The sequence below is a fragment of the Cnephaeus nilssonii genome, assembly GCF_951640355.1.
Source record: "Cnephaeus nilssonii genome assembly, chromosome: 21".
Lineage (NCBI taxonomy): Eukaryota > Metazoa > Chordata > Mammalia > Chiroptera > Vespertilionidae > Cnephaeus > Cnephaeus nilssonii.
Genome location: NC_137092.1, coordinates 8,650,003 through 8,664,187, shown reverse-complemented (window position 1 = coordinate 8,664,187; position 14,185 = coordinate 8,650,003). Strand labels below are relative to the sequence as shown.

Below are 14,185 nucleotides of genomic sequence, written 5' to 3'. Positions count from 1 at the left end.
AAAGAACAAGAAGATGGCATCCTTTTTCTCATGAAAGAAAGCTTCCACTGCCCCTCTGTCAAAGTTTAGCCATGATCTTTCCCCTTTCTTTATCATTTTCCTTGATAAAGGAAAATAGACCAGGTCCTAATTATTGTTGAATGTTTTTCCCCTTTTCTTTAGTTCATACTTTTTACATTTCCTGGATAGACTATTGCAGAACCCATGTCATTGGAATTAAAAACCTAGGTTCAACACATTTCTAACTGGTCTCCTGGTTTTGAAGTTATCTTGTTAAATTCATCTGTCCATATTGCTGCAAGGGTGATTTGGTAAGATACGGAGTTGCCCCCCTCCCCACCCTTTTTTAAAAGAACCCTTCAGTGGTCCCCTATAGTCAAAGTTGAAAGTGTTCAGTATGGCATACTTGATTGAGTCTTACCCAGAGTCTTTCTCGTCATCTTCTGTATGAAGTTAAGAAACAGTCCACAAGACCACCCTCACTTCTGATGCCAACTGCAGAGTTCAAAAAAACCCAAATATAGGAGACAACAGCATGCAGTTCAGCTCATTGATAGGATTTGCTGTTACCTTCTTCAGTTAGCGTGGTAGCCTTCCAAACAGAATGTGCCTTCACCTTGGAACTGTCATCCCTAAATGAAGCAGCTCTGTTGGTTAATAGCTGTTTATAGAGCACCACCTGTGGGATCACAGGATTCAGCAGCTCCTCAGATGGTTCCAAAATCATACTTAAGGGAAAAGAGGCTAGGCACCTGCTCATAAAAGCCATAAGTACATCTTTGCATCCTCCTTGTTGCATGTTTCTGCACAGTTTCTGTGTGTGCAGAACTCTTTTAGGCACTGCCTTCCTTATTAGAGTGCTCCTTCATCATCCAAGACATTATGGGAATTTCAGGTTTCAGGGTTATTTTATGTTCTTAAGTCATAGAGTCAGTCTCAAGTAATGCCTAATGGCAAGCCAGTAATTTTCTCTTACATGGCGTATATTTTACCACAGTATCCAGGAATTTTCTGGTCCAAAATCCCAGTGGTTGCTGCTGCGTAGTACTCATAGGCTTTATCTATTTATTTATTTGTTTGTTTGTTTGTTTGTTTTTAATGGCATCAACTATTGCCTGCTGACCCCCCATGCCCATGGCCATCAATGTCTCCTCTCTTCAACCTCTCAGGCCTCATCTGGACGAGGGGCCTTTCAGCAGATCAGTACCCATCTCACTGTGTCAAGCTGGGAGTGCTGGGTCCCCTGCATCAAACCATATTTTGAGGCTCTTCTCCTTCCCCTCCTCCATCTGCCTCTTTCATGCTCTTGCCCAAATTCCTGTTGGGTACAGCTACCTAAGGGGCTTCTGATTTGAAGCATCCCCTAGTCTATGTCCATCAACTCCTGCAGACCCATTTAGATGGATCCACCATGCCAGGACTCTCCAATTCCAAATCAAGAAGGGGAAGCAAGAACATGTGGCATGACTTCTTCCACACACCTTTCTTTTCCTCTTTCCATATCCTCCAGAGCCTGAAGAGTTGGACTTTGCTTCCTTAACAGGAGAATTTAAGCCGCCCTCCTCCTCCTCCCCCTCCCCCTTCTCCCCTGCCCTCCCCTCCCCTCCCCCTCCCCTCCCCTCCCCCTCCCCTCTCCTCCCCCTCCCTCTCCCTCCTCCTTTTTTTGTTTTTTGCAGGTATTACTTTTATTTTTTAAAATTAAATCTTTATTGTTGAAAGTATTACATATGTCCCCCCTTTTCCGCCATTGACCTCTCTAGCCCACCCCTATCCCCATAAACTCCAGTCTGCACAATCTCTGTTGCTGATACTTCCAAAATCGTTCCGAGTGTGGATCATAGGGCCGCAAACACATCTGGAGATAGACTACTTTTTGCAATTCAGACATGGCCTGCCCCCATTCAAATATGAATGACCTTCTTTGAGGTGGTTGTATCGATTAGTACTAGTAATATTACCAGGTGTGGTAATATTCAAAATTCAAATATACCAACCAAATGTTGGGCTTCTTGTTTAGTTCTAAGGGTGCTTGGCAAAAACTGTATTTCTTTACCTGTGGAATGTCAAGGTTATTCTGCCTAGGTTATTCCTAAGAATTTCACCAGTTTGGGCGGGTACTTGGACCTTTGCAGGATTTATTAGCAGCCTTTGTTGGTTGTGTGTGTCTCCATTGCATTTAAGTCAGTCCTACCTTCATCCTTAGTTTCTGATATTATCATGATATCAATACAGTATTATTATGCTCAGAACCTGCAAAAAGTCTAAATCCCTTCTAACCAAATTATACCAGTAAACTGGTGAATTGAAATAACCCTGTGGCAGTATAGTAAATGTAAATTGGGATCCTTGGGCAGGAAGGAAAATTGCTGTTGGCATATTTTTGAGATTGAGGCAGAGAAGAAAACATTTTCGGGACCTATCACTGAGTACCATGTTCCTTTAGCCTGCTGTATGTATTTTTGTACTGTTGAAACCATATCAGGGACTGCTGATGCTATGGTGGCACTACTTTATTAAAGCTTTAATAGTCTGTTAGTCTTGATGAGCCATCCACTTCTTCACAGGCTGCCCAAGGTTATTGTAACAGAGAATTCATTGGTGCCGGCACTTTAGCTTTTAATTTGTTATTAAAGTGGTAATCTCTTTTTGTCCACCAGGTGTATCCTATATTGTCTCAAGTTAACAACTTCTGTTGGCTCAGACATTTCTTTATGGTCTTGTAAGTTCTTAAAAAGGAAAGCAGCTTTAGAACTTTATGACATTTTGTACCTTAAAATGTTACATGGTTTCTAGTTAAACCATGGGGTTATGCCTCCTTACTCTAATAATTCTCCTCACAGTAAATGAATAAAGAAAAGTATAGACTTATAAATATCAAGAAGTCACCAATGGAGATTTCAGTTAATTTTAAAAAAACAAGAATATTGAATATCTAGTGATTCTGATATTTGACTTAGTTGAGTTGAGTGAACTACAACCCAAGGGTAAAGGAGATAGAAAGGAAGCCACTCTAGAGGTAATAGGTATCACAAAAGTTGGGCTTATTCTTTGAATAAATAAAATCAAAGGCTTTGAACTTGGGGATATTAGGTCTAAATGGAGGGTGGGGATGAGGAATTTGGCCAAATTGTAAAGATTAACATTAAATCTGCACACTAAACTGGGACTTTCACTTCCCCCAACTTGCTTCCAATTTCACTATTTCTCTCTATTTCCCTTTCTGGAAATAGAGGCCTTTTAACTCTCTGGAGAAAGTGAATGATCAAAAGAAGCCTCTAAATGTTGACATTTGGGGTTCATTTCTAATTAAAAAGATTGCCTTACAGTGAAGTTCACCAGTTCATAAGTTCTATCTCTCTCACATGATTTTAAACAGTTTTTTATTTTAATTATTTTGAAAATTAAATCCTCTCCCAAGGAGTGAGGATATTTTTCCTATTGATTTTTAGAGAGAGTGGAAGGGATGGGGAGGAAGGGGAGAGAGAGGCGGGGAGAAGAAGGGTGAGGGAGAGGAGAGAGAGAAACAGATGTGAGGGAGACATACCTCCTGGTTGCCTCCCACACACTCCCCAACCGGGGGTGGAGGTTGAACCTGCAACCCATGTCCATGCCCTTGACCAGGAATTGAACCTGAGACCCCCTGGTGAGCAGGCCAGTGTCTAATCACTGAACACAAGGCCAGGGCTCTAAGCAGTTTTTAAGTATATTTAAATAATGGATGGAAGGATCATCTCTCATTTGAAGAGAGCTAATGTCATATGCCATACATTTTGAGATATGTTGAGAATTCTCAACTCCTGTCTCGTCTAGCATCAAATATAGAGACTGGAAAAGCTAAGTATTGTCTCTCTCAGCATTCCTGGCATTAGGGTAGCTCTGATCCACAGTTTATGGCCATAAAACATAAGTGGAATTCTGCTTTGTGGGTGATTTTCAGAAAGCTTTTGCCTTCCTGATGAAAGGGACAAATGTTGCAGGTGTCAGCCTTTTTTAGCCTTTCCCTTCTTGAATTTGGTTGTGATGCCTGGAACTGGGACACCATTATATGCTTGTCTCTCTATAAAGCCAATTTCTCCACTAACACACTTAGATTCCATCTCATGTTGTCTAGCCAAGGACATTGCTTCAGCAGTTTGTCCTTTTCTGCTGATGTCAGTTTTTCAGTCTTTAGTAGTTATTCCTATCAGTATTCAATATTCTATTTTTTTTTAATCTTTAAAAACAAAGAAAATACAAAACCTTTTCTTTAACCTACTTTTCCTGCCAACAGCTGTTCCCATCCCTCTTTGCAGCAAAATTTTTTTTGGAAATTTATTTATTTCGGAGAGGGAAAGAGAGAGATAGAAGCATCAATAATGTGAGAATCATTGATTGGCTGCCTCCAGCACGGCCCTACAGGGGATCGAGCCTGCAACCTGGGCATGTGCCCTTGACCACAATCGAACCTGGGACCCTTCAGCCTTCAAGCCGATGCTCTACCCACTGAGCCAAACCAGTTAGGGCTGCAGCAAAACTTTTTGAAAGTATGCTTATATTTGAAGAGAGCCATTTCTACTGTCTCATTTTCCTCTTAAATATATACACACTTGACTGTCAGCATTCTACCAACTTTTTTCCCCCCAAGGTCACCAATACCATTGCTTTACTAAATCTAGAGGTCATTTCTTGGTAATCATCTTAATATCATATATGTCAGCAACATTTGACATGGTTGATAATTCCCTTAATACATTTTACTTACTTGGCTACCAGGAGACCACATTTTTGTAGGTTTCCTTGTACTACACTGATTACTACTTCTCAGTCTCATTTGCTTACCTTCCTGGATCTCCTAATGTTAGATATGCCAGGTCTTACTCCATTATTTACAGCTACATCATGTGGTCTTAAATAACATTCATATGCTGATGATGTCCATATTTATATATTTGTCAGTATTCTGTACTTTCAGATTTATCTCTTCTACAGACTGTAACAACTCGACTTGAGTGTCTGCTTTATCAAATATATTTAAAATTGAACTGGTCATCTTCTCCAAAGCTTTTTCACTGGCAGGCTTGCCCCATCTCCATTTGTGGCCAGTGCATTTTTTTTTTCTCTCTCTTGTTGTATAGGTCAGATATCCTGGCACCATCCTTGACTCCACTGTGTTTTCATACCCAAATCCAAACTTTGAAAATACTTGATCTGGGAATCAAGCCTGCAACCTGGGCATGTGTCCTAACTGGGAATCGAACTGTGACCTCCTGGTTCATAGACCTATGCTCAACCACTGAGCCATGTGGGCCAGGCTGGTTCCACCTTTTATTCACAGAGTCCCAAGAGCCTACCTAGAATAGGACAGGTGGTCTCTGGCTTACGATGGTTCGACTTACAATATTTTGACTTAAAGTATTTTGATCTAGTGATATGTGGTGTGATAGTCTCTTGTAATGCTGAGCAGTGGCAGTGATGTGATTTTGGCCAATTGTAGGCTAATGTAAGTGTTCTGAGCTCTTTTAAGGTAGGTTAGGTTAAGCTATGATGTTCAGTAGGTTAGGTGTGTTAAATGCATTTTTGACAAGATATTTTCAGCTTACAATGGGTTTATCAGAACATAACCCCATCGTAAGTTGAGGAACATCTGTATTTGACACAGATTTAGACATTTCATTCACTAACAAATATTTATTTATATAGATATAAGGAAAAAAGAGATAATAAAGTTGCCTAAATACAGGAATTACCAATTCTCTGTGTGTCTTTTCATAGAAATCAGGTTTAAGGTGTATAAATAGTTGAGGGCCCTTTGCTCTGTCTCTTAGTTGGAAGCCCTTTCTCTTTTAATTGGAATGTTTTAATCCTGTTGCATATAATGTAATAATCAATATGGTTAGGTTTAAGTTTGCCATTTACTTTTTGTATTTTTTCTCTTTTGCACTTTGTTGTGTTTTTTTTTTAAATATTTTTATTGATTTAAGAGAGGAAGGAAGAGAGAGATACAAACATCAGTGATGAGAAAGAATCATTAATCAGCTGCCTCCTGCATGCCCCCCACTTGGGACTGAGCCTGCAACCCGGGCATGTGCCCTTGACCTCCTGGTTCATAGGTCGATGCTCAACCACTGAGCCACGCTGTCAGGGCTATGTTGTTTCTTTCCTGCTATCTTTTAAGTTAAAACTTTATTTGGTATTTCATTTTATATCCACTTTTGGCTTTTTAAGTTATACCTCTTAATTATTTTTCGTGATTGCGTTAGGGCTAATGATATGCAGCTTTAACTTATAGTCTACTTAAAATATTGTACTGTTTACCACTTCACAAATATAGTAACCTTATGAAAGAATATAGGTTATCAAACCCTTATCCTTTGTACTAATGCCATATCAGTTAGTCATACATGCGTTATAAACCTTACCATACAGTACTTAAAGAAAAAAGCTATCTTTGAAGGAAATTATGAGAAGGGAAAACAAAATCCCAGGCTTTTATATTTACCCATTTATTCCTTCCTGTATATGAGTTACCATCTCTTACTATGCTTCTTTGTACTGAAGTATATCCTTCAGCATTTCTTGTTTTGCAGGTCTGCTGGAAATGAATACTTTCCGTTTCTGTTCACTGGAATAGTCTCAGTTTAGGAGGATGTTTGCACTAGTTATAGAATTCTGGGTTGACATTTTTTCTTTCAACATTTAAAAGCTGTCATTATTTTTTATTCTGGCCTCTTTTTGTTTTTAATGCTATATCTGGCTGCTTTTAAGGTTTTCTCTTTTTCTTTGGTCTTTACCATTTGACTATGATGTTTTTAGGTATGTATTCCATTTTATAGATTGTGTGTGTGGTTCTCAGAGCTTCTTGTATCTGTAAGTTTATGGCTTTTATTAAACTTGGGAAGTTGACCCATTATTCAAAAAATTTCCCCCCACATTCTTACTGTTTTGTGGGACTCCAGGCACACACATATGTTAAACTGTTTGATTTTGTCACACAGGTCTCTGAGGCTTTGTTCATTTTCCTTCAATCTATTCTCTCTTCTTCAGACTTTAAAACTTTTTATTTGTGTTCATTTTCACTAACCCTTTCTTCAGCCATCACCCATTTGCTGCCACGCCCATCCAGTGAATTATTTCAATTATTGTACTTTTTTGGAATGTCCATTTCTTTTTTTTTTTTTAATAGTTTCCTTTTTTTTCTGCTGAGCTTTCCCATCAGTTTACTTGTTAAGAACCTCTTTTCATTTAAATTTTGAAAAAAATGTATGATAGCCCATTTAAAATTTTAGATTAATAGAACATCTGGACTATCTTGTGTCAGTTTTTTTTGTTTGTTTTTTTTTTTTAGTATGTTTTCCTTTGAGTCATACTTTCCTATTTCTTTGAATGCCTAGTGAGTTTTTATTGAGATTTGGATATTGTGGGTAATATATTATTGAAACTTTGGGATTCTCTTTCTCTGCAGACTCTTTAATTATTGTTCTAGGGGGCAGTTAAATTACTGGTTGATTGATTACCTTTTTTTTTTTTTTTTTTGGTAAGCTTGTTTTTACACTTACTTAGGGATGGTCTGTGGAAAGCCCAAGGTATTTCCCAAGCCTGTAACTTGGTTGGACTTAACTTCTAAAATGTGTTTCTTGAAAGATCAAATGAAGGTTTGGTTTTAGGCTTTGTTAGGACAAGATAGGCCTAGGGTAGAAGTTTTTCCAACTATAGTTATTTTCCTTTAAGGTGTGGCCTTTCTGGTTTCTTAGGTAGATGCCTGGGAGGTGAACAAAGTCCCTTCCCCCACTGGCTCAGCTGGAATTCTGTCTGCCAGAACTGCTTGACCTCTAGTTTTTTTCTTCCATAGTCAACTTTGTAGCAGCTGCAAGACCTTATTCTGTGCACGTGTAGCACAGATATTGCACCTGGGTTTGTGAGGGATTCACTTATTCCTCAACCTCTCTCTGCACAGCTCCTTCTATTCCAGGACCCTGTTCCATGGATTCCAGGTGCTTAGTAGTTCCAGCCCTGATTTCTGCCTCCTCAGCTCAAAGAAACTTTTGTACTCTGCTTGGTCTCTAGCTCTCTGTGCCAGTTACCATGAAATTGTCTACAGACAGAGAGGCAGGGTGATGGTGATTCTCTCCAAAGGACTGCAGAATTTCTCTGGAAAATGAGCTTGGCAAAGGCTTTCTAGTGACTGAGTACAGTTGCCTCATATATTTTTGTCTTGTTTTATAGTTTTTGGGAGCAGGCTAGTGTGGTACCCATTACTCCGTCCGTCATGGCTGCGAGGGAAAGTTTCCTTTGCTCCACCTTAATATTTTTTACCCCCTATTGCAGTTTTGTGTATATAGTTAGAGAAGGGTATTTGTGGATTATTTTTGAGCATTAATATGGTTTAAGAGAGAGTGGTTGCTTAAAACCTGATGTCAGGCATTTTTATTAAAGAGTAAGATGGTTTATAATGGTGTTGAAAATATTTTCCTAAAGAAATAGCTTCTTGGAATTTGGCCTTTAAATGAAAAATTGGATGGATTGATGAATGTCTGTAAATAAGCTTTAAAGTAGATATTTGCAATCTTAGATATATAAGTACCTAGAGAGCTTTAAAATAATACTGATGCCTTATTGCTACTCCAGACTGGTTAATAAGAATCTTATATTACATTTTGGACATCAGAATCTTTAAAAGTATTTTAAGAATACTGGTAAACCATCCTAGATGGTTTTAGTTTCTCAGTGAAAGTTGAGAACAACTACCTTAAGAAGAACCTTTGTCAAACTCATTTTTGTTTTTTCTGTAAATTCTTCTAAAGTTAAAAAAGCTTTTCAGATGAGATCCAAATAGCTGGTAGAAATGACACAAATTCATATCTGCTCTTAGTCCTCTCAGGGAGCTAGGTTTAGAGCTATGATGACAAATCAAGGTTTCCTATCTACGCATACTGTTTTCATAAGGTACATTATCACCAGAGAGAAAGCAGCTTGTTTATTAAACTTTTGCTAATATTTGGATTAAAAAAAAAAGTCATCCTGAATCAGAACTCTAATGTAAGAGCACTTGAACAGTTTTTAAGTTATTTTTTTAACCTTACAATGGCTTTTCAGGGTTGGGTCAGATGGGGAGCTATTGGTAATTAAAAGTTGCTATTGACGTAATGTATGTGTGGCCAGCATATAATGCTGATCATTTAAGTAAGCTTTCAAGATTTACCTGTGCAGCAGTTCCTCGTTTCCAAAATCTTAATAATTTCCTGTTTTAAATGTAGTTTTTGTTTTGGCTTTAAGGTACCAGTTTTTGGAAGAAGCTTTTCAAAACCAGAAAGGTGCCATTGAGAATCTACTAGCTAAGCTTCTTGAGAAGAAGAATTACGTTCATTTTGCAGCTACTCAGGTGCAGAATAGGTAAGTGTGTTGCCTTAAAACTATAATTTCACTTAAAGGATTATTAAATACAGTGGGTTCAGTTTAAATTTCTTAAAAAATATATTAATACTAAGCATATTAAAAAAATAGTAGTTTTTGGGAGGGGTAAATAGTATAAGTTTGAGTTTGGAGTATAATATTTGTTAATTCAGTAAAATTTAATTGACCAAATTTTTGAATAGTCTTTTAGGATACATCTTTGACTGTTTTGTAATTAATAAGACTCTAGTCTTTGTAACCTTAGTTAAATGTGAAAAATACAATTAATATGTAGGGATTTGAATTATAAATTAAAAAAAAATAATCCTCACTTGAGGATATGTTTTTATTGATCTTGAGAGAGCGAGAGAGACATCTATGTGAGAGAGAACCATTAATTGGTTGCCTTCTGTATGCTCCCTGACTGGGGATAGAACCCATACCTAGGTATGTGCTCTGACTGGGAATCAAACCTGCAACCTTGTGGTGTATGGGACAGCGCTCCAAACAACTGAAATACCTGGCCAGGACTGAATTATAAAATTTAATAGAGACTCTGGAAGACACAGGAGAGAGAATATGAAGAGGGTGGACAAACTTATTTTCTCATCTGTAAAACAAGCGTTAAAAAACAGTGCTTCTCTTAAAGTATTATTATAAGATGAATATATAGCACATAGTAAACTCAAATTTTTATTTTTGCCATTATTTTTATGAATTACATCATAAGAATTTAAAAAATTTGATTTTGGTTCATTTATAAATAAACCAACTTTATAGATAAGGCAAATATGAGTAAGTTTCATAAGTGAATAGATAGTCTTCCTTAATGTAGGAAGACTAACACTTGGAGCTGGCATAATTAAAACTTGTATATTCCTGGATTTATGAATAGAGTTGATAGATGCTGATTATTCAGATTCACAAATACTAGGACTTTTAGGTACTCTTGGAATATTAAAATTCATTTATGATTATTTAAGATGGCACCTAGTAGATACTAAAAAATATTAAATACATGAATGAATGAATGGTTCATTGTGTGTTAGAAAATACTAAATTATATGTATTGGACAGTAAGGTGGTAGAATTTTCATCTTAAGAAGTTGCACATATATGTAAATACACAGACACACTAATCATGGATGGTTAGTTCTTATGGATATGTCAGGGTTTTTTGGGTATGTTGATATATTATGGGTGATATTGGAGATGATAACTGTCTTCTCATAAATTACAGATGGACGTTCTTTTCAGAGAAAGGATGAGTTGATTCACATGGCATTCTCATATTTTTGTCTATATGTTTTATACATATTTTGTATACATGTTTCTGAATTTATGTAGAGAAGTAGAGCAATAAGTTTATGTTTTATAAGATTGCAAAGGGTTGGGGAGATTGATGATTTCATCTTCAGAAAACTTTAAAAAAAGGTATTAATGATGCTTCTCCTCTTAGACATATTTTTTGGTGACCTTTCTCCATTTTTCAATGTACATTCATATTTGTCTTCCTTCACAATTGAACATATAGTAGACATGCTTAAATCCAATGAGATTCTGACTCTGGCTAAATCCTCTCTGCTTTCAGCATGCTTAATGATTTCAATCTTTGGCCAAAATCATTTTAAGTTTGAGTCCCATATGTCTTATCATTAGTAATCAGTACTCTCATTTAAAAAAATGACTTTAAGGACAGAATTGCATAAAATTTTTAAATAAGTGCCCAAACAAGCACTGATATACAGACAAAGGAGAGAAAACTATGTTATTATGATTAAGTGTATTAAAGTCCTCAGATTTGAATTTGGCAAATAAAGGTCAATTTATGGGTTGAAAGTGTGGGTTATAGTTTGTACAGAAGTAGAGTGAATAAAAGTTGAAGGCTTCCTTCTTATGGTTGTTTAACATTTTATTTATTCATATTGGTGGGATTTTCCCCTATTTATTTTGTAAATAAAATATGCAACCAAAACTTGTCTAACCACAGTGGGAGCTTATACCTATTTCTAGAACATCTAACAGCTATTTTAAAAGAATGGATTGAAAAATGTTTTATGCCTTTAACTGTATACAATAAACCATTTTGAGAAGATTTATGAAAGAGCATATTAGAACCCATATTTGAAATGGTTAAGTTATAAATGAAAATTAATGCTTCTAAACTTAATTCCTATTATTTGAAAAGATAATTATTGGTTGCAACATGGTTTTTTTGCACATTGTTCTTCAAAAGCATTAAGATTAAATAGAACCAGTGTGCCAGATTTGATACCAGCAATCATTGATGTCAGATATTTGTATATAACATTCATGTCATGGGAGCTAAAGGAGATTACCAACTAGATCAATAAACTGGCCTTTATGAATTTAATTTAAAATGACTGAATATTTAATCCATTCTTTGTTCATATACATAACTTGCTTGAACCAAAATGAGTGATCAGGTCTGCTGAAACATAAGTAGTACATTTTGACAAAGGTTTAATTTTAATTGCTCGGTTAAGTGCCCAGTTGAATTTCTGTAAGTTGATGATTTAGAGATAAATTGATAACCTAATGATGCATTTCTCTTATTCAGGATAAAAGAAGTAAATGAGACTAACAAACGAGTAGAACAGGAAATAAAAGTGGCCATTTTCACCCTTATCAATGAAATTAATAAGAAAGGAAAATCTCTCTTACAGCAGCTAGAGGTACGGTTCAAAGCCAAAATCAAACAAAAACTGCTTGTTGATCTTTAGCTGTTTTTTAATGTTTATCAAAAAGTCTTTTAGATTGGTTTCGGGGGGATATGGAAGTAAACTAAAAAAAAATTTTTTTTTAAATGTTCTATTGGAAAATAGAGCCTTTTTTGAGGTAGTTATTTTGCACCACAATTTAATACCACTGATTTTAGCTGTATAAATTAGTATTGTCCTCTTAGGAATGAAAGAATTATTACTAAAATGTGATGTAACTGAAGACAAAGCTAACCCATCACATTGTGTCACCTTCCCTCCCTCCCCTCCTCCCAGATTCTCAATTTAACTTTTACATACATATGAATGTATATTGGGAGTTTGCTTGAGTCATTTGCATGTTTCACTTAATTTAAAAAAATTTTCCATAGTTTTGCAAAAAGTGCGCTCATTTTGAAATTTGTAAACTTTATTTATAAAATAGATTTTTACTGATTTTTTTTTTTTAAAGAGATAAAGTGAGGGAGTGGGATAGAGAGATAGAAACATCAATGGCCGCCTCCGGCACCCCCCCACTGGGGACTGAGCGCACAACCGGGCATGTTCCCTGGCTGGGAATCCAGCCAGTGACCTCTTGGCTTATGGGTGGATGATCAACCACTGAGCCACACTGGCTGGGCGAAATTTGTAAACTTTAAACTTACTGATAGTTTTGTTATATTAGGTCTTTGTTTTACTATTTGAGATTAATATGTAGATGTAAATTTCTATACGCGAATTCAATCAATTAGTGAAATCCAAACTAAGTTTTAATCAGATTCATCATCTCTACTGACTATAGTTGATTGGTTCCCAAAATTTTGTGCTCTTAAGTAGGATTACATGATATGGGGTTATATTTTCTGCACTGTTGAGCAGATATTTTTTTCCAATGATTTTTAGAGAGAGTGGAAGGGAGGGAGTAGGGAGAGTGAGAGAGAGAGAGAGAGAGAGAGCGCGAGCGAGCGAACATTGATGTGAGACACACATTGATTGGTTGTCTCCTGCACATGCCCCTCTTGGGGGGCAGAGATTGAACCTGCAACCTAGGAATGTGCCTTGATTGGGAATTGAACCTGCAATCCTTTGGTCTGTGCGCCGACGCTCTAACCGCTGACCCACACCAGCCAGGGCCTACATGAGTAGGCCTATTTTTTGATTACTTTATTACTAGTAACCTCATTACTATTAACCTCAAATTTTCCATAGTAGATTTTTTTCTGTTCCGTTTCCTCATAGAGCACTTAGAAATATTAGACATATAAATGAAAGAAATTGTCAGTGTAGTGTTATTTCTGAATTTCATCTTTCCATTGAGGCACATTGTGAGATTCAAAGTTCTCTAACACATATTGTTAGAGTTGATGGTCTCTTTCCTATTACACATCCAGCCAGTTGCACTTAACCCTGATAGATTTTTGTTTTCAAAAGGACCATGGGAACAGAGAGAGCAGTGGGCATGTAATGATTTTTTTATATTCTTTAATTTACTGTAAATACATTTTAACGATAGGTCTAAAATAATGTCTTTAAACCATTTCAAGAACTTTAGAATTAAAAGATGCCTCTTAATGCTAAAATATACATAAATATCTAATATTAAATCTGATACATACTCCTAATGTGCTGATAATTTAAACAATAGATGTTTTCTAGTGTAATATGTTTTTAAGCTTATAAAATAGAGTTTTTCCTAAGTTTTATAAGAGGGAAGATTTCCAGGGAAGTTGTCAAACTTCTGTCAGTCAAATACTGTTATTCATTGATTTTACATTATAAATTGGGCAACTTGTTTCCTTAGAGAAAAAATTGTCTAATAAATCAAGTTGAGTCATTTTTGTAAAAAAAAGAAAAAGTGGTTAAGAGCGAAGTAAATAGGTTGTTTGGTGTGCTGAATGTCAAAGGACATAGGACATTACCTATCCTTTCTGGGACTTCTACTTCCCAAAAAGCAGTTTATTTTTTTCCTTTGCAGCATTTTTTCCAAATTAGTCTTTCCTTCAACCCTCACCCACTCACTTGTTCTTTATGAACTACTGTCAGATCAAAACTTTCCCTAACCTCTACTCTTAGAACTGTGGAATTCATCTTTCTCA

The 14,185-nt window shown here is 36.3% G+C and overlaps 1 protein-coding gene across 2 annotated transcripts in view; it reads left to right on the top strand.

The window, feature by feature from the left end:
- The window catches only part of TRIM33 (tripartite motif containing 33), a 60,974-nt gene that overhangs the window by 18,255 nt on the left and 28,534 nt on the right, over positions 1-14,185 (top strand). For both annotated transcript variants that reach the window (XM_079760788.1, XM_079760789.1), the window contains exons 5-6: positions 9,253-9,369; positions 11,951-12,065. In XM_079760788.1, coding sequence (XP_079616914.1) covers positions 9,253-9,369; positions 11,951-12,065 — 232 coding nt within the window. The remainder of the gene's footprint in view (positions 1-9,252; positions 9,370-11,950; positions 12,066-14,185) is intronic.